Source organism: Epinephelus lanceolatus, chromosome 16 (assembly GCF_041903045.1).
Source record: "Epinephelus lanceolatus isolate andai-2023 chromosome 16, ASM4190304v1, whole genome shotgun sequence".
Classification (NCBI taxonomy): Eukaryota; Metazoa; Chordata; class Actinopteri; order Perciformes; family Serranidae; genus Epinephelus; species Epinephelus lanceolatus.
The window spans coordinates 32887039-32911733 of NC_135749.1; the positions used below are offsets into that span (position 1 = coordinate 32887039).

The window sequence follows — 24695 nt, forward strand, 5'->3', positions numbered from 1 at the left end:
GAATCCACTGATCCATGAAATATTGGATTTTCTAACTTTATTTGAATTTTTTTTTTTTTTTCAGGGAAACTCATTGAGAGACTTACAAAGGAGGAATCTCTGTGTTTCCCAGCACCCCATCTTCCACCCTTCACTGTTCATTTTTATAACAATATTTGATGTCTCATATTTTTGTTGATTTATCAGGTCGGCATTTTTGTTCCTCTGCTGCCAACATTTCTTTTCTGCTTTAGGCTGTGTACGCTGGTTTTTGATTAAAAACTACTCCAGTGTGCTGCTCACCCAGAATGCAATGGGAAGACTCAACCCCATCAGCAGCTCCCACCAGTCACCCACAGTAGCCCATGGGGGACAGTATTTCTATTAATGCATAAATATTTGACAGTTCAATGCATGAATTGTGAACAGGGCAGAATGCAAAAATGGTTACATGTCTTATTTTTAGCACCTCATTTTTAATTTCAGCCTTTTGAGGCATTTTTTAACCTTGGTGGAAATAAATGACTGAAACCACAGATTATTTAGTTTCACATGAACCTGAATATTGAAATGAATGGATTCTTTAGATATGTGTTTAGTCTTAAAATCAGTAGGCCTACCATGCACTAGAATACTTTATTTACTTTTAAAAGACTAAAGTCTGACACCCTTTTCACATCTAAAGACAATGTGAGTTTTAAAGATTTTGCAAAGGCTGGGGATCTTGCAGGGTCACTATTTGCAGTACTACAACTAGATTCCTTTTGAATTTATTCCCCATTCTGCACCTGGTGGAAAATATAATGCCAAACCCCTGATCAGAACATGTCCAAAAAAAACATATAAGTCTAGATACACAAGACAAAAGGTGTCATATGTCTATTCTTGTCAGTTTCGCCAAACTATGCTTGAAAACCACGTTTTTGATTTTGACACTTCCACTTGCTACCAGCCTCTGTTGGATAGCTGCGCTATTTTAGTGGAAGGAGACCATGGGAATGATAGGTGACCTGATTCAAAAATTAGGATTCTCACTATAGTACAGTAAATGTTGGTTGGTAGATCCGATACACACTGAATTAAACACCAAGGCCTCTAGTTTCGCCGACCGGGCGAGGCGGAGGCGCAGCACACTCATGCTTCACCAACTGGGTGTGGCCAGGCGGATTTTGCAAGTTTGGCACACTGTGCGTGTTGAGTGGGTTTTACACAGCCGATTCACATCACACCAATCAAATGAGCCCCTCTCCTCACCCTTAAATGAGAGTTTACTCAATTCGCCATGGCAATCAAGATCCCAGGAGCATGCATCAACTAAAGTAAAACACTCAGGATTTTAGTCTGACAGTGGAAATTGTCTGTGACAATGAAACTGCTTGAAAAGTCATTTGGTGGAAGGCCGGCATAACTTGTAGGCAAACAGTGGGCGTTCAGTGATTGGCTCTTCACACTGGGCAGTCTTGTGCTGACTCAGAGGAGGAACAGGTTGTCTGACAAATAATTTGATGATCTCATGAGGTAGAACCACTGCTTTAGTGATAAAACATAACATAAGCTGGACTAAACTATAAAGCCACGGTTTGGTGAGCAAGCAACTCCACTGATTTTGTTTGAGTGTGTTTGGCCTGTTAAATGCAGTTCATATGCCATTCAAACATGTTTATTTTCTTTTAAGTGTGTCATCATCTAATAGTGTTAGGAAGGCCATTCTTTATATTATTCTATTTAGGCCTATTACTTTATTATTGTGAGGCAATTAATATCTTTCTATGTTGGGCTGTGTTGTGAAGGCCAACCTCTTTTATGTAATATAGTTTTATTTTGAGGCAGTTAAAGCCTACTGCAGTGCCAGTTTGGTTCTCCTGATCTTTGTTTGATGCTGATTTGTGGGCATGTATAAGGTTTAATATTATATTATTGTTAACTTGCAGTTACAAGACAATGCATCTCAGTCGTTGTTGTGGAGAAACGCAAAAGTAAATTAACAAGTAGTGTAACACATTACTTTCTATGGGGAGTAATTCAGTAAAGTAATTGATTACTCTTTTAAATGACTAACAACTTATGTGTTACACATGACTTTTTTTCTGTCTGTGTTTTTGTCAGACATCAGTTTCCTTCCCCGCCCAGCGCTGGTGTGGTGTGAGCGGGGCATCCAGGTTCTGCTGACCACCATGGGGGCGTTTGCGGCCTTTGCCCTGATGACGGTGGCCATCGGTACAGACTACTGGCTGTATGCCCGCGCCTTCATCTGCAACAGCACGGCCAACTCTTCCCAGGATGAGTCCAACAATAAAGACAAGAAGGACCCTGGGGCACTCACCCACTCTGGCCTCTGGAGGATCTGCTGCCTGGAAGGTACAGCTGGTTGCATATGTGCATGCACATTCACGCATGAGTGTGCGCGTATGAGTTTGCAAGGCCGTGGGAACCTTTCGATGCGTTGGGGGTTAAATGTGTATTTGTTCTGTCATGTGCTGGCCACTTGAGGGTCTTGCTGAGGTCAGTGTGTTTGTCAGTGTAATCAGAACAGACATAAATAGGTGCTCGTATTCACAAACACACGCTGCTAGTATGATAAATTGCTCCAGTTTTGCTTACGTGAGTGTTTGTTGATCTGCTTGTTAACCTTTCAGATTTGTTATGAGGTCAGTGACATCTCATAATTGGTAAGGAGCAGCCTGAGTGGATGCTGGTTGAACTTTTCCAGCTATGTGACCTTGTGAGACATTAGAAAAGCTGATATGATCCCCTGTGTTTACTTTTTTGCTGCATCTTGGCATTGTCACACAATTAAGACGAGATGTCAGCATGTATAGATCTGAGCTTTGCCTCATTTTTTCCTGATCCACTTGTAGCCACTTAAAGAAAATGTTTGCATTGTATGTCTCTGCAAACCAGAAATATTTTACATTTGTACATTTCATATGTATCATATCAACATTCAAGTGACGTAGTATATGAGCTGACATTGCCAGCTCATATACTACAGAGGTTGAGGGGATGGTGGATGGTGTGACACCTAGGTGAAACATCTGCTGATGTGCAGAATCCTGTTCAAGACCATAGACTGTGTATGGAGATGTACAAGGTTTCTCCACCACTCCCACTGTACAAAAAAGGACCCAAAATATCACGGATACAGCTGCTGCTATCTTGCCCTGCTGACATCATTCGGAGCCATGAGTCTGTGCAGTCGCAGTCTCAATGGTGTCAAGTTCCTGCTAATACACAAGTCCAACCAGTTGCGAGCAGCACCGTTGATTGCGAGCACAATGACTGTCACTCAAAGAAATAAAACCAAACTCATAAGAAAAACAAAAAAACACCATGTACCTTCCACTAACCTGGAGGCATTTATGACCTAAACTGCAGCCAGCCACCAGGGGGCAATCGAGATGTTTTGGCTTCACTTTTGGGGAACTATCACTTTGTCTATATTTGAGACCATTAACAACAAAATGGATTGTTCTTTTACTGAGTCATTGTTGTGTTTTCCAGCAGCTTTTCAGCCACCAAACGCAAGGGTTTTTAAGTAACCCAAAGCTTCACCGGGGGTTCTGCCACAAGAATTGGTTTTTCCAGAGACATCACTCCATTTCACCCAAGATCGTGCTACCAAAAACAGGTCGATCAGGAGAGACGAATGAATGAGAAAAAAAAAGTTTAATACAGATTGCAGGTGTACAGTTTAATAGATGATAAGTGATAATTAAGACTTGACAGAGAAATGTTGGCACTTACACTCTATAGGGAGAATTTGTAATTCAAGGGCATCAGCCTTGAGCAGCAGCAAGATAAATCCCCAATGGAGTCCTGATGCTAGTGGTGGTAGCTGGTGACTTTGATGAGTCTGATAGGCTGAAGAAGCTAATGAGGCTGATGTGGCTGATGAGCCCGATGAATCTGTGTAGACCAGGGGATGATGGGGGAGTGGAGGGTGCAGGCTGCAGCATGAACATACCACAAGCAGCAAATAAATCACATTTAAAAAGACAGCAGCAAGGTAACAATGAAGGAGTGTTGCTGTGCTGTTGGTTAACTGGCATCCGCTGATATCTTGATTGACAGTCCCAGACAATGACAACAAGAAACTGTGAATAAGCATGTATGCAAGGCTTGTATGGCAGATGGTATGAGGAATAAATTGCAGGTCTAAGCATGCAAAATTACAGTCTTCCTGTCTGAACTTTCACTAGAGCTTCATTTTTAGTTGCCAAGAGCTTACTTCAGTCCCAGCTGGGATTGTGCCACCAAAACCGGATATTGTAGCCAAAACATGATCTTTCCTAACCATAGCCAAGTGGGTTTTGTGGCTAAACCTAACCAAATGTTACCCACAGTGTTATTGGAACGGAAGTAAACAAAGTTTTAAGATATCCGCTACATAATAACATACAAATGTAACATATCCATGGTTTGCAGAAATCTACAATGCCATTACTTATTCTGGTATTTAATTTGGCACTTGTTTTTCCATGCAAAGGCACACACTAACCCTTACATATACAGTACACACTCATACTATGCATTCAACATAAAACTCATCACAATGCCCCGGAGCTCAGATATGAGTGGTGACTCATCCAGTGTATGATTAAGTAGTTTTCCTGCGTTGCTGCAGCTGACAGACAGATTTAATAGGACAGGACACACACAACACGCTCACAAATATACAAGATGAGGTTTACAGGCCGCGGCTATCTATAATAAAGGTTCTTGTGTTTTAGTTAAAGGCGTGACAAGTTGCATTTTAACACCAGTAAATTACCACATTCATTTTGAGGCAGTAGTATAATTATCATAAACAAGAGAACAGCAGCCTTTTCGCTGCGTTTTCCGCTGTGTGCAATCACATCTGACATGAAAGGAAATTTGATGGAGCTTCAGAAGTTTCATCCAGAAGTAGTTTATCAGGTTTAATAGTTTGATTTTGAAAGCTTTTTCATTTAGAAAGATTTTTTGTTGTTTTTCAGAAATCATCCCAGGTGTCAGACAGATACTCTGTCCTTTGCCAATCTGCCAGTCTATTCAGCCCATTTATGGATCCCGCTTCTGTCTATAAGTTCCCGGTCCCATAGGATAAATAATTCTGTCCTATAGCGGCCATGTTGTATGCCATAGTCTGTCTTGAAAATATCTGATTTTGCTTTTTCTTGGTTGACTTTTGTTTATTTGCACGTGTGTGTGAAGTGTCCTTTTCACATTCTTTATTTTATTTTATTTTTTTCTATCTCTCACTTTATTGCAAGAGGAACATGGGATCACTCTTCTCCTCTTGATGTTTATTTATTTTTTTCATGAAATGCACAAATAGCTGTCAAGGTAAACAAACGTTTCCTCTCAAAAAGAAATCTAAGCATACCGATGCAGTTTCTGTTATGATTTACAAGAACAAAACAGGAGCAGGCTGCTGTTTTTTCACAACTAAAGCTTTCAGTGAGTCTGGTAATGGCACACGGTGGAGGCAGTGAAAAGCCCACTTAGTGTCTGTTGCCATACAGAAGAGAGAAAGACGACATATAACAATAATAATATAATATGTTCTCAAGAAAATTACAGATTGTAATTGCTGATTTGATTTATTGTGAAAGATCAAAACAAATTAGAATGTCTCCATTCACTTGATTTGACAATAATATCATAAAGATTACCATGCTTTTAAATTGTAGATTATTTAAAAAAAAAAAAAAAAATTAATTTCCCTTTGAAGTCAGAGGTCGAAGCTGGGAATGATGTCAAACCTGAGTTGACTGGGATGTAGTCGAGCAAGTCGGAAAGCCAAGATGTTGTTAGCAATACCAGTTCTAGCCATCTTAGGCATTGTTAGCCATACCAGTTGATAACAACGTATTGTGCATATACAAACTCTAGCAACTTTTCCAATGAAAGAAGTTGGACAGGACTGTGCATATGAGTGTCTTAGTGAGACGCAAATAAGACCGAAGTGCTATGAACTGTATTTTACTACAGCTTTAACCACTGTTGATGCATGGAGCAGCCATATTGGATTTTGAGGTTGGGGTTGGTGAGGTAAATTTGACTTCCTGAGTTGGAAATCTGACTTCAAGGGGTGTTTCAGTTGAAATTTCCAACTGGGGACTTGGAAATTCTGACTCCCCAGTACAAATAAGACGCACCATGTTTCCCTATCACTCTGGTGAGCCCTGACTTTTCCTCCAGCACCAACGTGATGTTGACATTTGGGGTTTTGAGTGAAATGTCTTGACATCTATTGGAAGCATTGCCCTGAAGTTTAGTACAGATATCCATGCCTACCTAAGGATATATTTTAATAACTTTGATGATCCTGTACCTTCGCATGCATCATCAAGTCAAAATTTTCATTTGTCCAGTACCTTTGTCCAGTTAGCATGCTTTTATGCTAACCCTAAAATAGTGAACACGGTTAACATTATACCTGCAGCATGGTAATGGAATGCTTCATCTGTCAAATGACCATTTGTGTATTACTCACTCATCCTGTCTTGCGCCGAACTCGTAAAGAAAATGTTAATTTCTTGCATGGTGAACGAAGAATCCAAAAACTGAGAAAATTATTGATGATTTAGAGTAAAAGGCAACTGCTTTTACTGGCAACAAAACTACGTCAAAATATCTGTGTAGACTCTTAAATAGCTCATGCGGTATAATCCAAGTCTCAATCATCCAATAGTGTGCTCAGTAATTCCCACATAGACAGCAATCTCCTAAGATGAACTGAACTAATAGTGAAACTTGTCTGTACTCTCTTCAAAGCCAGACTCCATTAACAAAAATAGTAATTTCACCTTGCAACACACTGCTGGTCTGTTGCTGCCTTGTTCAATATATGTTTGTGTTATTGTGTGACTTTGATGAATCCAAACTAACTCTTTAAAACACCAAAGTCACACAATAAAACTAATTAACAGATAGAGGCAGCAGTAGACCAGCAGCTCATGTGTTCAGCAAGGTAAAATTATTGTTTTTGTCAATGGAGTCTGGCTTTTAAAGAAATAAGGTTCACGTTCAGTTCCTCATCAGAAAGGGCTGTCTGAGCATACAACTGGATAAATGAGACTGATTATGCTGCATGAGTTGTGGGAGTTTGTAAACCAACACTTTGACATAGTTTTTGTTGTTATTAAACGTGGACCCCTTTGACTTAAATTCATCAAGAAATTTTTCAATTTTTGGTTCTTTGTTCACTGTGGAGGCATGCAAGAAAGACAATGCTGTCTTAAAAAATTCAATGTAACATGGGGTGAGTAATTGGCAGACAAATAGTCTTTTGGGGGGGAAGTATTGTTTTAACATTGTCACTGTGAGAATGCTGACTCTAGCATCAAAGCACCAAACAGCCTAAAGACCTGCTAGTGTGGTTGTACAATCCTGGTTGACAGCTATTCAGCAACTGCTTATCTGATCGGCTGTATGTTCGTAAATAATTATACTGTACAATAACTTATTTTTTCTTGCAGACTCTCAGAGCTCAGGTCTTTCTTGCTCCCTACATCTTTCACATTTTGTAACTCATGTTTTACTTTCTCATCATCAGTTCATCTGTCCGTCTTGTCTTTACATTTGTTAGCTTGTTTACTTCCCTTTCTTCTTCTTCTTCTTCTTCTTCTTCTTCTTCTTCTTCTTCTTCTTCTTCTTCTTCTTCTTCTTCTTCTTCTTCTTCGCTCTCTTCCTCCATATCTCTAGCTCCCCATCACCACTCCTTTTCTTTAGCCCTTTCCCCCCATTTTTATTTTTCTTTCCACGATTGTTGGTCATTCACTCTTTATCCCTATCATTCTTGCAACAATGGTAGAAAAAAGATGGAGACAAGAGCAAAACAATACACTCTGTATTTCTTTCTTATTCTCCTCCTCGTCAATTCTCTCCTTTTTTCTACCTTCTTCCTCACCCTCTTCTCCTCTTCTTTTCTGTCGTTTTTCAGGCTTGAAGCGAGGTGTGTGTTCCCAGATCAATCATTTCCCAGACGATGCAGACTACGACCAAGATGCTGCAGAGTATCTGCTGCGTGAGTGACACACACACACACACACACACACACACACACATTTACAAATGAACGACAGACGCACACAGACACCGCAACACACAAACACATGCACACATTTAGTTTGCACTACACACAGGGTGCATACACACAACAGAAGAACACACACACACACTCTCCATCACACATGGATACAGAAAGGACAGAAGGGGATGGTGGGCGGACATCAATGCATGGATGTCAGTTTCAAGCAAAGCGTTCCTGGAGGTGTGTGTAAGTGTGTGTCTGTATAGTGTGTGTATGTGTGTTTAAATGCCCAGGTGCATGAGGTTGGGAGTCTGGGGGTGTACAGAGAGCTTTTTTTTTCACAGATGGATTGAAAGAACAGCCTTCACTAATGGATTATTTTCAGCTCAGGATTCAGGTTTCACATCTTGCTTCCATTGTGATGGCGAATTCTGTTCGTACAGCCCTGAACCTTTGGGTTTACAAAGTATATGTTCTATCCATATATTACATAAAGATATCTATTTCCGTGAAGGAGGCTGTGATACTATCTTTTGTATCTACTTTGCTGTGCAACGCTGACTGAACAAGAAATCTTTTACTTCTCCAAAGGCTGCACAATCTTGTTCATGTTCATGTCCAAAATTTAGAGTACTAGATCAAAAGTATCAGATCTTTGCAGTTGAGGTGCTGGAATCAGGATGTTAATCATTTTTGTTTGCAAACTGTCTGGAGATTATTAAAGTAGTTGCAGATTATATTTCTGTTGGTTGACCTACCTCTTAATCAGCTAATTATCTCAGTTCTTCATCTGACAAACCAAAAAGCACTAAAATTACAGATCATTGCTGAAAATAAGTGGCAAACAATACTTTATGATACTTAGGTGTTTTGTTCAATTCATCTTTTAAAATGAAAATCACTTTTATGATTTGTGAGGCATAAATGCAATTGCCACAAGAAAAAATTGTTCCTACGAATGTTGCTTAGTGTGGTAGTGTTGAAGCCTTCTGAACTTAGAAAAAGCCTGGATCTTTGGCATCTTTGTACCCATTGAGCAGGTGCACTAGAGACTTTCATCGGCAGAGCGTCTGACTTCCGGTATAGGTGTCAGCTAACTTGAATTGAGAAGAAAATTATTTAGTCTTGTGGCTCTTCCAGACTTTCCAAATTTTATCAGATCAAATGGATCAAATCCTGATACTGAAACAAATCATTTCACGGGGGTTGTGACTCTCCCAAAAAAATGTATCCACTGGTTTACAGATATGTCTTTCACAATAGTACATCTATGGGAAAAAAGTATTTTTGGGGCCAAATGGCATCACGTGACACAGGGAGAAGTTGTTATGCTATGGTTTCACCATCATGTCAATTTGGCCTTAAAGCATGTTGTTGTTCCTTGAAGCTTGTTGAATTCGTGTTTGGCATTGTGACATTTAATGACCCTGACAATTTCTGGAGTCTTATTTTACCACTTGTTGGCAACCTCTTTTTTAAATGTTCTGTATGCAACATTCAGAGCATTAATATAGCAGAGAACCAATATTTGCCATGTAAAGATATAGTGGAGTAATGGCATCATGAGCAGAGAAAGAAGTCACATTGCCTCTTTGTGTTTTGTAGTCTGAACTTTTGTCTGGTTTGCTGTGTTAGGCTGGTACAGCCATGTTAGCCCATGTGTGTATCTCGCTGGCTAGCTCATTGCAACCACTTTTCACTGCGTGCATTCACCCGTTATCACTTATATTGAGACTGCGTTGCTGCAGAAGCATAGAGCCCACATTCCACTTACCCCCAGGTAAACACCGTTAGCTTTGATAGCACTGTTACCATTGTTTAGCACTGTTTATGGAGTTAGCATTGTTAGCTTCTAGCTGCTCAGCTACTCCCATGTTGTGCCATGTCCTGTGTCTGGACAGCTCATAGCCTACACTCTGAATTTCACAAACAGCCCCTTTAAGACACATAAAGGCTTCAAATTTCACAAGTGGGGTATTGACAGACATATTTAAGGCCATAGAACAATATATGTAAGTCTCATAAGCTTTTGTTAACCACAGACCTTATTTCAGGCATCTCTCCAAAAACAAAAGCGCTAACTCATTTCCAGGTTTCAGGACTCTATGGAAGAAGTCAATGATCACATTATTCTGTTGAGGTACCACACAGTAAGGGTTTGTCCCCTGAGCACCAAGGTCAGAAAATTGCCACAGACTCCCTACAGCTCAGCAATCTTTTTTATCAGCTACTTATCTAGATAATCAATAGAATGTGCTGAGGAGGCAAACACCACCCACATTGTTCCTTTTCCTCTTAAAACCAAATTCAGAGAATCATTTGCAACCACTGTTTGACATGTCTGACCAAAGCCTCTATGAATATATGCTTATCACAGCATTATCTCTTTCCTTCAGAAGCAAACAAAAGCTAACACAGCTCAAAAAGTCACCTTCAAAACTTGAAGACTCTGCTTTTCTCATATATTCCTCCTAGAGTTTGAGCTTCAGCATTTTAATCATCTATAATGTCTCTCTATGTTATCACAGCTATAGATTTGAGGTGTCGGCAGAGGAATTTACTGTGCAAGGGTTTTAGGTGAAGTAATGCAACCTTTTGCAGCCATACTGAAGGTCCTGAATGATCCCTAGTAATGGCCATGCTCCAAACTACTGTAAAATGTACAGACCAAAACATGGTTTTAGAGTATTCCAGCAGTTTAGTGCTGCAGTTATTGTGAGAGGTTATTCTGACTTTTAGTCCATGGTATGATTCAATCTCCAAAACACTGGATCCTACATTAATTAAAGAGGGCCTATTATCCTTTTCCGTATGTTCTGTAAAATATATAGGGCCCTATTTAGATGGTCTAAAGTGGACAGCGGACGGCACATAATCCATGTCTCAAGTGTCATTGCTATTTAGATGCCGGCGCAGTTGTGGTCAGAGTGGTCAGGAGTGGTCAGGCGCAGTCATGGCACATTGCTAGTTAGATGACAGGAAAAGCAAATGCGCTAGTGACCAACAAAAACCTGGTCTAAAGTCAACGGCGCAGTATTTCGCTGTTAAACAAGTTAGTAATATGCGTCTCTAGGCGGGTGCACAACGCACGTGCACTCTGCTCAGACACACACGGAGCAGCCACACATATGCAAAAGATAACAAATAAAAATATGATTACAGTGTGGAAGGTTATTATTGTGCACATTAAAATATTTATCAGAAACACGTCTTAATGGCCAGTCATTAATCAGAATGATCTAATCACAGTAATAATGATCATCATAATCCGGGAGGTCCAAGCTGCAGTGTCCGAATATATGGAACTGCGAGCAGACCTCCACGGGCTGATGATGCATAGCCTGTAAAATGAACTTGTCTTTCCCAAATGAATTGTGATCATTTTGGTATGTAAATCACAAAATCAAAGATGTGAAAACGTTTCATAAACTTTATTTTGACATAAACACAACAATAACCAGCTTCTGTGAACTAAAAACGTAAACTTGTAGCCCTACAAGTACAAATGTATATTTAAAAAAAAGCTTTTAGAACGTAAAACTGAAGATCATCTTGTGAGGAGGAGGAGGAGGAGGAGGAGGAGGAGGAGGATGAGGATGCACAGCGGCCGCACAGCCCGCCACACAGCCGGGGGCACCCGGGGGAAGCTCCGCAGCCCGCGCACAGCCAGACCAGACGGCCCGGGTGCAGCCACGGGACCAGCCCTTCCTGCACCTTCAGGTGGGGGGGTTCAGGATGCTGGAGAGGGAGCTGTGCTCTCTAACCTCCCGGGTTAAAATAAAATTGAATAACTTAACAGTGTTTCTCTCGTGTGCACGCACGCACTCTCTTTCTCTCTCGCAGTCTCACTCTGTTTCTTTTCTTCTGACTTTTCTAAGATGACATATGCTGAATATATACTCCCTATCTGATGCTGTGGCTGTTTGTGGTTGGCTGAGAGGGATGTGAACTTATTAGTTTGCAGCTGTGTTAATCAAATCAGGTTGGGTTTCCATTACGCGTGCCAAACGTGCCAAACGGTGCCAATCCCCTTTGATCTGTCATCAGATGTGACGGGACAGTCGATATAGAGATACATTTATCATCTCCTCAGCTGTAAAACGCTCACTCTTTCCAGTTGGTAGGTCCGCCATCTAACTAGCTCTCCACCGTGTGCTCCAGTCGCACCTCTCTTAAAGGGAATGAGAGGTGACACTCTGATTGGCTTATGGAATGATACGCCCAAAACACACCCATGACTAATTCACAGAGTAAGTCCAGCCCTTTTAGACTCTCCGCCATGGCACACAGTCTGAAAATGCGCTGTCTAACTAGCAAGTGACTGGGACATGCCCATGCGCCGCATGCCGTCCGCCGTCCGCTTTAGACCATCTAAATAGAGCCCCTTATGTCCGATGTTCATACTAGATGTGGCCAAGGTTTCAAATAATGAAGTAAATGTACAGTCAGGTCCATAATTATTTGGACAATGATACAGTTATCATTTTAGCTCTGTACACCACCACAATGGGTTTTAAATGAAACAATGAATACCTGCTTAAAGTGCAGACTCTCAGCTTTCATTTAAGGCTTTTTTCAAAAATGTAGTATGAACCGTGTACGAATTACAACCATTTCTTCACACAGTCCCCCGACTTTAAGGGCTCATAAGTATTTGGACAAACTAACATAATCATCAATTAAACAGTCAGTTTTAATACTTGGTTGCAAATCCTTTACAGTCAATGACTGCCTGAAGTGTTGGACACATAGGCATCATCAGATGCTGGGTTTCTTCCCTGGTGATGCTCTGCCAGCCCTTTACTGCAGCCGTCTGCACTTCTTGCTTGTGTTTTGGGTGTTTTATCATTGTCCAAATAATTATGGACCTGACTGTATATGAAAGTAATCCCTGTGAGCAAAGACCTCAAGCTGCAGACCACTGTGAATAATCTATTTCCAATTTTTTTTCTTGATTTTGGCTACATGTTTACATCAGCTTGTGACAGATTTTTTTATGGGCATCTGCTCCAGGCACACTGCCAGAGTTTACATTACATAGTGTACACTTCCACATTTAGATACATGTGAAGATTTTGGTTTAGGAGATTTTAATGGTGATTTGTCATGTTAAAAAGGATCCCTACACTCTATACAATCAACTGCAAGCTCACTGCTACATGTTGTTACATGCTAACGTCAGGGTTACATGTAATCTTATTTGCTGATGTTATAAATTTCTCCCCATTTTCAGCACATATTCCTACTGCAGTGTGTCCAATTGTGTAAAGAAGCTTTTATTGACTACTTCTAACAGGAGAAAGTACCACAGTCATTCCCTAGCAGCAAGTACACTGCTACATGTAGCCACATCCCAAAGTCACTGAAACATGTAAATTTGGTTGCTAATGTTGTAAATTTCTCAATTTTTGCATCATATTCCTGCTGGAGTATGTCCGTTTGGCGTGATTTTTAACAGTAGAAGTACCGATATACACAGTCATTCTCTGACTGCAAGTACACTGCTGTAGCTACATGCTAATGTCAGGGAAATGTAAACTTGGTTGCCAAGTTTTGCTATTGTTAATTTCTCACCAATTTGGGATCATATTTCTGCAGGAAAGTATACTGTAGTGTTTAGAAGCTTTTATTTTTGATTTTTAACAAGGAAAAGTGCAGCTATACACTGTTATAGTCATTCCCTGGATGCAAGTACACTGCTCCATATAGCTACATGCTAACATCAGAGAAACGTAATCCTGCTTGCTGATGTTGTAAATTTCTTCCTAGTTTCGGGTCCTATTCTCGCTGGAATATGTCCAGTTGGATTTAGAAGCTTTTATTTACTTTTTTTTTTTTAATGGGAGAAAGAGCTGCTCCACACGATCATTTTCCTGCAGCAAGTACACTGCTACATTTAGCTACATGCTAATGTCAGGGAAACATGTACTCTTGGTTGGTTCATTTCTGTTAGGTACAGGTTTTGTTTGGACCCCAAAGCAGATACTGATGCAGGTCAGTCACAAAAAAGGTTTATTAACAATAAGAAAAAACAAGAGCAGGCGGTGGAGGCAGGGAGCTGGCTGGCTCGTAGAATATTCACCGAAGGATGGATTGAAAAAACTCAGGCACACGGTGAGGCACAAAGAACGACCTGAGTACAACAGGGAAAAAACCACAAGAAAGTACAAAAACCTCTAGCAACACTAGAATAGGCAGCAAGATACGGCTATGCAGCAAGTTGAGCACAAGATACAAAATGTAAGAAGACAGAGCTCTACCGAACATGACGGAATTATCTGGCAGCGTAGTGGAGTGAAGACCAGGCTTTTGTAGACAGGAAGATGAGGTGATTGAAGACAGGTGTGCCTCATCTGCTGCTGCAGGAGAAGCCAGCCACGCCCCCTGACACACACATGCACTGCAGAACAGAAGAAAGGGGGAGGGAGAGAGAGAACAAACACAAAAACATACCACAGGAACCGAAATCATCACAGTACCCCCTCCTCAAGGGACGCCTCCTGGCGGCCTACCAGGCTTGTCTGGGTGCTGGGAGTAAAAGTCTGAGGAGATCAGGGTCCAAAATGAGGGAGCGAGAGATCCAAGAATGCTCCTCTGGCCCATACCCCTCCCAATCTACCAAATACTGGAAACCCTGGCCCCGCCTACGTACATCCAACACCCGCCGGACAGTGAATGCAGGGTGGTTGTCAATGATCCGGGGGGGTGGAGGGGGTTCGGCCGGAGGGCTCAGAGGACTAGTGGAAACTGGCTTTAGGAGAGACACGTGAAACGACGGGTGGACATTCAAGGAGGGAGGCAGCTTTATCTTAACCACACTGGGATTAATAATGTGATCAATTTCAAAAGGGCCAATGTACCTGGGTGCCAGTTTCCAGGATTCGGTTTGAAGTGGGAGGTCACGGGAGGATAACCAGACCTTCTGACCAGGCTGGTAATCTGGGGCTGGAGTGCGGTGGCGGTCTGCCAGTCTCTGGTGCGGTGCAGCAGTGCGGATGAGAGCTGTCTGGGCTTCACGCCAGACTCGGCGGGCACGCCGGAGATGCCCCAGCACTGAGGGAACTGCCACGTCCGTCTCCTGGGCTGGGAACAGTGGGGGTTGGAAACCATTAGAAGCCATGAATGGAGACATACCTGTGGCGGAGCAAACCAGGGAGTTGTGGGCATATTCAACCCAGGGAAGGTGGGTGGACCAGGAAACCGGGTGATGAGGTGACACATCGAAGGGCTGCCTCCAGGTCCTGATTCGCCCGCTCCGTCTGACCGTTAGTTTGTGGGTGGTAACCTGACGACAGGCTGGCCGACGCCCCCAATGCCTGGCAAAAGGCTCTCCATACCCGGGAGGAGAACTGTGGACCCCTGTCTGACACTATGTCCTGTGGAATGCCATGAAGTCTGAAGACATGCTGGATGAGCAGAGTAGCAGTCTCGAGAGCAGAAGGTAGTTTAGGCAGGGGAATGAAGTGCACAGCCTTGGAAAAACGGTCAACAATAGTTAAGATAGTGGTGTTACCTTCCGATGGAGGCAGGCCGGTGACAAAATCCACGGCGATGTGAGACCAAGGTCGGTGAGGAATGGGAAGGGGGCGAAGAAGGCCAGCGGGGGCACGGTGAGATGCCTTGCTGCGAGCGCACACGGCGCAGGCGGAGACGTACTCCCTCGTATCAGCGGACATGGAGGGCCACCAGAAGCGCTGCTGAAGAAGGGCCAGGGTCCGATGAAAACCTGGATGGCAAGCAAACTTGGAGCCATGTCCCCACTGGAGCACAGGAGATCTGGCAGACGGAGGCACGAACAGCCGGTCTGGTGGACAATCCTCGGGAGTCGGATGATCCTCTTGGGCCTCCTGGACCACCCCTTCAATCTCCCACCTGGCTGCTCCCACCACACAGGAAGATGGCAGGATGGTTTCCTCAGATGACTCCTCAACTGGAGGGGCGAACTGACGTGACAAGGCATCAGGCTTGACATTCCTGGATCCCGGCCGGTAGGTGAGCGTGAAGTTGAACCGGCCCAGGAACAGGGCCCACCGAGCCTGGCGTGAGTTGAGCCTGCGGGCGGAATGGAGATAAGACAAGTTCTTATGATCAGTCCATACAACAAATGGGTGAATAGCGCCCTCCAGCCAGTGCCTCCATTCTTGGAGGGCTAAAACTACCGCCAGCAGTTCTCGGTTCCCAACATCATAATTCTTTTCCGCCGGGGTGAGTCGGCGGGAGAAGAATGCGCAGGGATGCAGCTTCTGGTCCGAGGTGGAGCGCTGGGAGAGGACTGCCCCAACACCAGAGTCCGAGGCATCAACCTCTACCACAAACTGAGCTGCAGGATCAGGGTGAGACAACACAGGGGCAGAAGAAAACATGCACTTTAACTTCACAAATGCAGCTTCGGCTGCAGGTGACCACACAAAGGGAGATTTCACAGAAGTAAGTTTGGTTAGTGGAGCAGCAATTCGACTATAGTCACGGATAAACCGGCGGTAAAAATTTGCAAACCCCAGAAACCTCTGAAGTTGCTTTCTAGTTGTAGGAGTGGGCCATTCAGCCACTGCCTGAACCTTGGCAGGGTCGGTCTTGATCTGCCCTTTCTCCACCACGAAACCCAGAAAACTAACAGATGAAACATGAAATTCACACTTCTCGGCTTTAACAGAGTCTGTTCTCTAACAATCTTTGCAGCACCAATCTAACATGCTGGACATGTTCTTGGAGAGAGCGAGAGAAAATTAAGATGTCGTCTAAATAAACAAACACAAATCTGTTGAGCATGTCACGCAGGACATTGTTAATGAGTGCCTGAAAAACTGCTGGTGCATTGGTTAATCCAAAAGGCATTACAAGGTACTCAAAATGACCCAGAGGAGTGTTAAAGGCAGTCTTCCACTCATCCCCCTCCTTTATTCTCACCAGGTGGTAGGCATTGCGGAGGTCCAACTTGGAAAAAACAGTGGCCTGGTGGAGGGGACCGAAGGCTGAGTCAATGAGTGGAAGGGGATATTTGTTTTTAACAGTTATGTCATTCAAACCTCTGAAGTCAATACAGGGGCGTAGAGTCTTGTCCTTCTTATCAACAAAGAAAAACCCCGCGCCCAACGGTGAGGAAGAGGGACGAATGATTCCAGCAGCAAGGGAGTCAGTTATGTAAGTCTCCATGGCCTCCTTTTCGGGCCTGGAGAGATTATACAGTTTGCTGGAAGGTAAGGGGGCGCCAGGGAGCAAGTCAATGCTACAGTCATAAGGCCTGTGAGGAGGTAGAGACAAGGCACGATCCTTGTTAAAAACCTCCTGGAGGTCGTGATACTCAACAGGGACAGAGGTGAGGTTAACAAGCTTGGGAGGAACTGGTGTGATGGTGGCAGTGGTGGGGATGGCTGAGTGTAAGCAATGTGAGTGACAAAACAGACTCCAATTGGTGATGGATGAGGTAGACCAATCTATGTGTGGATTGTGTAACTTAAGCCAAGGGAGACCTAACACTAGCAGGTAAGTGGGCGATGAAATGATGTAGAGTGAAAGAGTCTCGTGATGATTACCAGAAAGTAGCAGTGAAACTGGGGCAGTACGGTGAGTGACACGGGCGAGAAGCTTTCCATCGAGGGAAAAAACGTCCTTGGGTTCAGGAAGGGGCTCTGTGGGTAAGTCAGACTGCAGAACAAAATCAAAGTCAATAAAATTGTCATCAGCACCAGAATCAACCAAGACTTGGAGAGGTAGAGAAACTTGTGACCATGACACAGTACCCTTAAGCTGAATGCGATTGGAGGGGGGAGAAACGACAGATGCATTGCTCACCACCGCCCCCCCTGTGGCTGATGAGCCTGTTCTTTTGGCAGAGTGGGACAGTTGGCTAGGATGTGGCCAGCCTGGCCACAGTAAATGCAGAGCCTCTGGTGGAAACGGCGTTGACGCTCTGCAGGGGTGAGCCTCATCCTCCCCAGCTGCATGGGCTCCTCGCTGCTGTGAGGTGATGAGACCGTAGGCGGAGAAACACTGCAGGAAGGTGGCTCCAGAGACGCAGATGGTGCCAGCTGCCGGGGAGACTTGGGCTTCGAGAGGGGAAAAGGGAAACTCTGCCTGCCTGTTCTCTCCCTACGCCTCTCACGGAGGCGGTTATCTAAGCGAATGGCCAAAGAAATTAACTCTTCTAAGGAGGAGGTTTCATCCCGAGCAGCTAGCTCATCCTTTAACTCCTCACTTAAGCCACGAAGGAACACCCCTTGTAAGGCTTTCTCATCCCACCCGCTCTCAGCTGCAAGAATGCGGAAATCAATGGAGTAACTAGCAACAGAATCTGAGCCCTGACGTAAAGAAAGAAGCCGGTTACTGGCCTCCCTACCCTGTAGCGGATGGTCAAAAACTCTCAGCATCTCAGCAGTAAGTGACTGAAAAGACTGACTAATGGGTGAGTTACTGTTAGCCATAGCCACCGCCCAAGCTGATGCCTTCTCAATTAACAAGCTCATAATAAAAGCAATCTTAGATTTATCAGTAGAATACGTTAATGGCTGCTGATCAAACACAAGAGAACACTGGTGAAGGAACTGACGGCATGACCCTAACTCTCCTGAATACCTGACAGGTGTGGGGATGAAGGGTTCACGGGGGTGGCTGGGCTGGATGTCTGGAAGAGCTGGAGCTGGAGGAGCTGGAGGAGCTGGGGGAGCTGGGGGAGCTGGAGCTGTCAGTGTGGTGAGAGGAGTGGAGACTTGGTCCATACGGCCGCCAAGCTGAGTCACACTGGTGGTAAGGTTGCGAAGAGTGTCCACAATCTCCTGTAGGGCTTGTTCGTGCTGCCCTACAAGGGCTCCTTGAGAGGATATTGCCTGCTTGATCCTCTCAATATCTGCGGGGTCCATGGTGGCCAGATAATTCTGGTAGGTACAGGTTTTGTTTGGACCCCAAAGCAGATACTGATGCAGGTCAGTCACAAAAAAGGTTTATTAACAATAAGAAAAAACAAGAGCAGGCGGTGGAGGCAGGGAGCTGGCTGGCTCGTAGAATATTCACCGAAGGATGGATTGAAAAAACTCAGGCACACGGTGAGGCACAAAGAACGACCTGAGTACAACAGGGAAAAAACCACAAGAAAGTACAAAAACCTCTAGCAACACTAGAAGAATAGGCAGCAAGATACGGCTATGCAGCAAGTTGAGCACAAGATACAAAATGTAAGAAGACAGAGCTCTACCGAACATGACGGAATTATCTGGCAGCGTAGTGGAGTGAAGACCAGGCTTTTGTAGACAGGAAGATGAAGTGATTGAAGACAGGTGTGCCTCATCTGCTGCTGCAGGAGAAGCCAGCCACGCCCCCTGACACACACATGCACTGCAGAACAGAAGAAAGGGGGAGGGAGAGAGAGAACAAACACAAAAACATACCACAGGAACCCAAATCATCACAATTTCTCCCCAATTACAGATCATATTCCAGCTTGAGCATGTTTCGTTGTGAAGTGATTTTTCATGTTACAGTATTTTGGCAGCTGCAATCATGGTATAGAGATGCAAAGAACCCGGAAACGCTGACGAATCAGAGCAGGCTGTTTTTTGTTTGTTTGTTTGTTTGTTTTGTTTTGTTTTTTCCATGAGTGGGGCTTAAAGAGACAGGTGCTGAAACTGAGACTGTGAACTGTGAATACAGGTGTTCCAGCACAGACCGCATGAGGAAAATTATTTTCTTTTTTTACCAAAAAAGCATGTAAACGGATTCTTGTAGAAACTCAAAATACAAGTATGAGCCAGAAAATTGACATAGATAGGGCCTGTTAATGTCAGATTTTCATTAGACCCTCCATTCCTTGCATAGACCCCCTTGTCTTTAAAATTCTACACTCAGTTTGTAATGCAGGCTGTTTATTAAAAATTTGTTGTCCTCTGGAGCCCCAGACATTATGTCCTATATATTATGTAGGAGACTTATAGATAGTTGCTGTTACAGAGCCAAGTTGTAGTGTCAGCTACAACACATCTTGGTAACACTTTCTCTCCGCGGAGTGTCACAAGGCTGTTAACTTTGCACCTTCAAATGGTGTTGAACCTCAAAAAACTGCTCACTAATAGTATTGAAAAATGTACAAAAAGTACAGAATCTGGCATATCACACATAAACAAAGTCTAGAGAGAGTTGATAATGACATAACAGGACATGATGATAATCTGCTGCTGTCGGTGTCCTCATCTGCAGGTGTGGTGCGAGCCTCCAGCATCTTCCCCATCCTCAGCGCCATACTGCTCCTGCTGGGTGGAGTGTGTGTCGCTTCCAGCGGCTTCTACAAGAGCAAAAGGAACATCATTCTTGGTGGAGGGATTCTATTTGTAGCTGCAGGTAAGACTGCGGTTTTGACAGAGGCCTCTGTTCTTTCGCTTATAGCTTGGAGATAAAGTTTCCCATGGGTGTTCTTACATTTAAGAGTAAATATGGGTTTAAATTTTGTTTTCAGCTCTGGTTAGACTACCTTTAGTTCATGCCTTTGTTCTCACACTCTGTCTTATTCCACCAAGAAATGAAATTAAACTGTGCTATTTGACATTCTGATGTTTTAGATCTATCAGTCTAATGCAGGCGTAATAAGAAGCTCTTGTGGATGATCTGCAGATTGATTTTCTTCTCTGTGTAACTGAAAGGAAACAGTTCCAGTATCCCTGCAAGGAAAACAATTTAATGAATCTGCAGGTTAATGTGTCTCAGGGGAGCACTTACAGTAGAAGTCTTGTATATTTCCTCAGGCCTCAGCAACATCATTGGAGTGATTGTGTACATCTCGGCAGCACTGAGCGACATCTCCCCCAAGAAAGATGAGGACAAGAAGTGGCACTACTCTTACGGCTGGTCCTTCTACTTTGGCGGCCTGTCCTTCATCCTGGCCGAGATGGTGGGTGTCCTCGCTGTCAACATCTACATAGAGAAGAACAAGGAGCTGCGCTGCCGCTCACGCACCGACCTCTTCAAGAGCACCACACACGCCATGCTGCGGCTGCCCAGCTACCGCTTCAGACGGCGCTCCCGTTCCAGCTCACGCTCAACCGACCCGCCACGCTCACAGGAGACCTCGCCCATCGGCACCTCCAAGACCTTCAGCCTGCCGCCCTCTGCCCCACCCTTTTCTGTGGCCACTCTGCCCAACCCACACCACACCAGCAGCGGTGGAAGTGGAGGAGGTGGTGACATCTCCATGTACACCCTGTCGAGGGACTCCAAGCTGGGGAGCCTGGGAGGAGGCGCCCCACCTCTCTACGGCACTGTGGACCGCGCTACCTTGTACCAGCTTCACAACTACTTCCCTAAAGATTCCAGCGGCAGTGGAGGAGGAGGAGGATCAGGATCAGGAGGAGGAGGAGCCGTGATAAGCAGTGGCACACTCCCATCTCACTCCAAGTCCAACTTGGCAGCAGCAGCGGCTGTCGCCCAGAACGCAGCACCGCTGAATACCTCCACATCAGCCGCCTCAACAGCTCAGACGGCTCCGATATCCACAGCCACCATGGAGAGGGACAGGGGCAACATGGGAACCCTGGACCGACTGACAGCCAAAAGGGACAGGGATAGCAACTCAGATACACTTAACAGGAAAACTACGCCAGTTTAAAACTAAACCTCGGATAAGAGGGAGAGAGCGTTGAAATGAAAGAGATGTTAGAGATATCTGAGTTGACAGAGAGGAAGAGTAGGGCTGAAAATGTGTGGGTGACACTTCAGCGGTAATGTTTCTGTCCTTGAGCCTGGGGTATCTAGCTGCCATAATTAATTACCAATATCATTAACAGTCATAGAGCACCTGATATGATGTGCAAATTCATGACAACTGCCTTAAAATGGTCATGACTTTAGCATCAATGCCTTGTTTGTAAGTTAATTATACAGCAGTGGTGCAGTGGAGGCCTCAGTACAAAGAAATTGTTTTGTCATTGTTGTACAAAATCACACACACAACTGGGGGCTTCCCAGTACAACCAGTCTCCTGGTGCAGTAGTTGGGGGTTAAGTGCCTTGCTGAGGAGGCAGGAGAGCTCAGTAGTTACTCACTCTCCCCCTCTACATTCTGTCAGCTGCTGTGGGGGTTTAAACTACAACTTCACTTTAACAAGAAAAATGTTAAAAGAATACCTCACCCCCAAATGATCATTTGTATATCATTTACTCACCCTGTGTTACATTGAATTTGTGAAGAAAACTTCTTTTTCCCCTGCATCTCTCCACAGCAAACAAAGAATCCAGAAACGAAGAACATCCCTGTTGAATCTAAGTAATAGGGGTCCAGGTATAGCAACAGCAAAACTATATCAAAACATCAGTTTACAAACTCAAACACAACTTGTGAAGTATAATCCAAAGCCCCTTTCCCACTTGCCAAAACAAAACCACTAACACTAAAATCTGGCTTATATTTGCTTTTCACTCCCAGGACAAATGACTCTGCAGCAGTCACAGTATTTATGAGCTCCAGCTAATGACAAGCCACCACAAAATACTGTTCATGTCCCAGCAGCGCTCAAACATCATTTTAAAATAGCCAGCACCAAGTTCTTTACTGGCCTCTAAACTGCTTTCTACCGTTTACTAACCCTGTTTATCTTGACGTGAAACATGCCACACGAGCATAGGTGCAGATTTCAGAGGGGACATGCCCCCCTTAATATTTAGGACATGTGCATTTGTACCCCTCCATAAAAAGCAGATGACTTTTATTTTGACAAAATAAAAGACATTTACATCATAAATTGCAGAAAGGGCATGAATTCAAAAAATGAAACTTCACCAGAACGCAGGAAATTAAGAATTTGATGTTACAAAATTTTCTGGCAGAGGACTCCTAAACCCTCTGGTACAAGTCTCATTCATCCACTCATATACTCAGTACTTCCCAAACAGATAGCCCTTTCCAACAGGCAACTGAACCAAAAGTAAAATGTATCTGTGCTCTCCTCAAAGCCAGACTCCAATTGACAAAACAGTAAGTTCAACTTGCTAAACACTCGAGATGCTGGTTTAACACTGTCTCGATCTCAAAAGTGTTAAAAGAGACATGGATTATACTCCACGAGGAGCATGAGACTTTGTACATGGATGTTTTGATATTGTTTTGCTGTTGTTAAACCTGGACCCCTATGACTTCAATTCATCAAGAATTCTCTCAGTTGTTGGATTCTTTCTTTCACTGTGGAGGCATGCGAGAAAAAAAAGTTATATTCATGAATTTGTTGTGACACAGGGTCAGTAATTCAAAATAAAAATGGTCATTTGAGGGAGAACTATTCCTTTAATATGCTTTGATTTTGTGATTTGTAAGTCACAAGACTTATTTATTCTCCTAACTGAATCTGGTTAAAAAGTGAACATTTTCACACATCTTCACATGAAGTTTGAACTTAAGCACTGAGGCATCTTTTCACCTGCAAACCACCACACCAGTACTTTCTGGTATTCAAAAACACTTTAAAGCATCATAAGTAATATGATTAATAAAGTGGCCAGATGGTGTAACTACAATTCTCTGTTTTAAGAAGAACAGAGAGCCACAGACGGGTACATTCAGCCAAGTAACAAGCTGCTCAGTGATGAGTTGACTGCCAATTCAAGGTCAACAGTAGCTACTTAACCTCTGGTCCCAAGAGAGTGACCTCAGCCATATCTATCCTACTGACACACACACACACCAGATGAGGCTGACACACTGTGAGCCTATTTATTTTTCATTGTGTGTCAAAGGTAATAGCAGTGACAGATGGGCATTCTCCACACTCCTAGAGAAAGGCACAGCCATAGACTTCAAGCTTCACTCTGTACGCCTCCGTTACACCACTGCCAGTTGTCACAGTCTGGTCAAATACTGCAACAAATGTCCATCTAAACAAGTAACTTCATCTGACTTTAAATTCCTTGAGTCTTTGTTCTAACGTGTGAGATATTTGCTGAGTTCTGGCCAAATGGAAAAAGACTGCTCCTCTTGTTTCAAGATAATGTCCCATATTTCCTGTTTCAATTCCAGTTTTGGCCCTGAGTAAATCTCTCCTCTTGTGCAAAAAATAGCAACATTAAGAGGTTTTTGAAACATTTACAGTGGCTTGTAATGGACACGAATATGAGAGTGGCTACTGTTTAAATTTTAGATAAAGGGCCCCAGTCAATGTTGGGTGGTTGGTGAGTGTCTGTCGCCCTAGTTTTGTCAGTGTGCCCCACACCTTTGGCAGTAGTCAGCCCCTGATGACTTTTTTTTGAGTGAGTCAGCATGTTGAGTCGGCATCAAAGATGGCAGAGATAATCGCTGAGAGAAATCACTTGATAGTTCAGCTCAGTGAACGAGAAGAGAAACAGCAAAACAATAGCTAAAGTCAAGAGGGTGTGAGACCAAAACAAATGTGTTTTATGAGCTTAGATCAAGTTTTTAGCCATTAATTTATTTAGCAGTAACAGTTCATGCTTGTTTGTGTTATTGTTCGGTAGCGTACGGTAAATACTCGTTGTTCTTTTAACACTAAGTTGCGTTGTTAATGGGCTAACTGGCTAACTAGCATCTTAAATCCATCCTGTCTGTATCCCGGTTTCCTTTTTCAAATGACAGATACACACTACCGCCACCTTTTGGTGTGGAGTTATTTTCTCTCACACAAGTGCAGAACAAAAATGCAAGCTGGCCATTGGCTGTAGTCTTTGCGGTGTGTTCAAGTGCAACTTTTTAACCAAGACACATGTGATGCGAT

At 43.6% G+C, this 24695-nt stretch overlaps 1 protein-coding gene across 4 annotated transcripts in view; it reads left to right on the forward strand.

Annotated features, from left to right (window-relative positions):
* cacng8a (calcium channel, voltage-dependent, gamma subunit 8a) overlaps nt 1-22898 on the forward strand; it is a 35262-nt gene extending 12364 nt beyond the window's left edge. For all 4 annotated transcript variants that reach the window (XM_078175913.1, XM_078175914.1, XM_078175912.1 and 1 more), the window contains exons 3-6: nt 2086-2337; nt 7907-7990; nt 20183-20323; nt 20725-22898. In XM_078175913.1, the coding sequence (XP_078032039.1) occupies nt 2086-2337; nt 7907-7990; nt 20183-20323; nt 20725-21584 (1337 nt within the window). In that variant the 3' untranslated portion in view covers nt 21585-22898. The remainder of the gene's footprint in view (nt 1-2085; nt 2338-7906; nt 7991-20182; nt 20324-20724) is intronic.
* Nucleotides 22899-24695: the final 1797 nt, after the last annotated feature.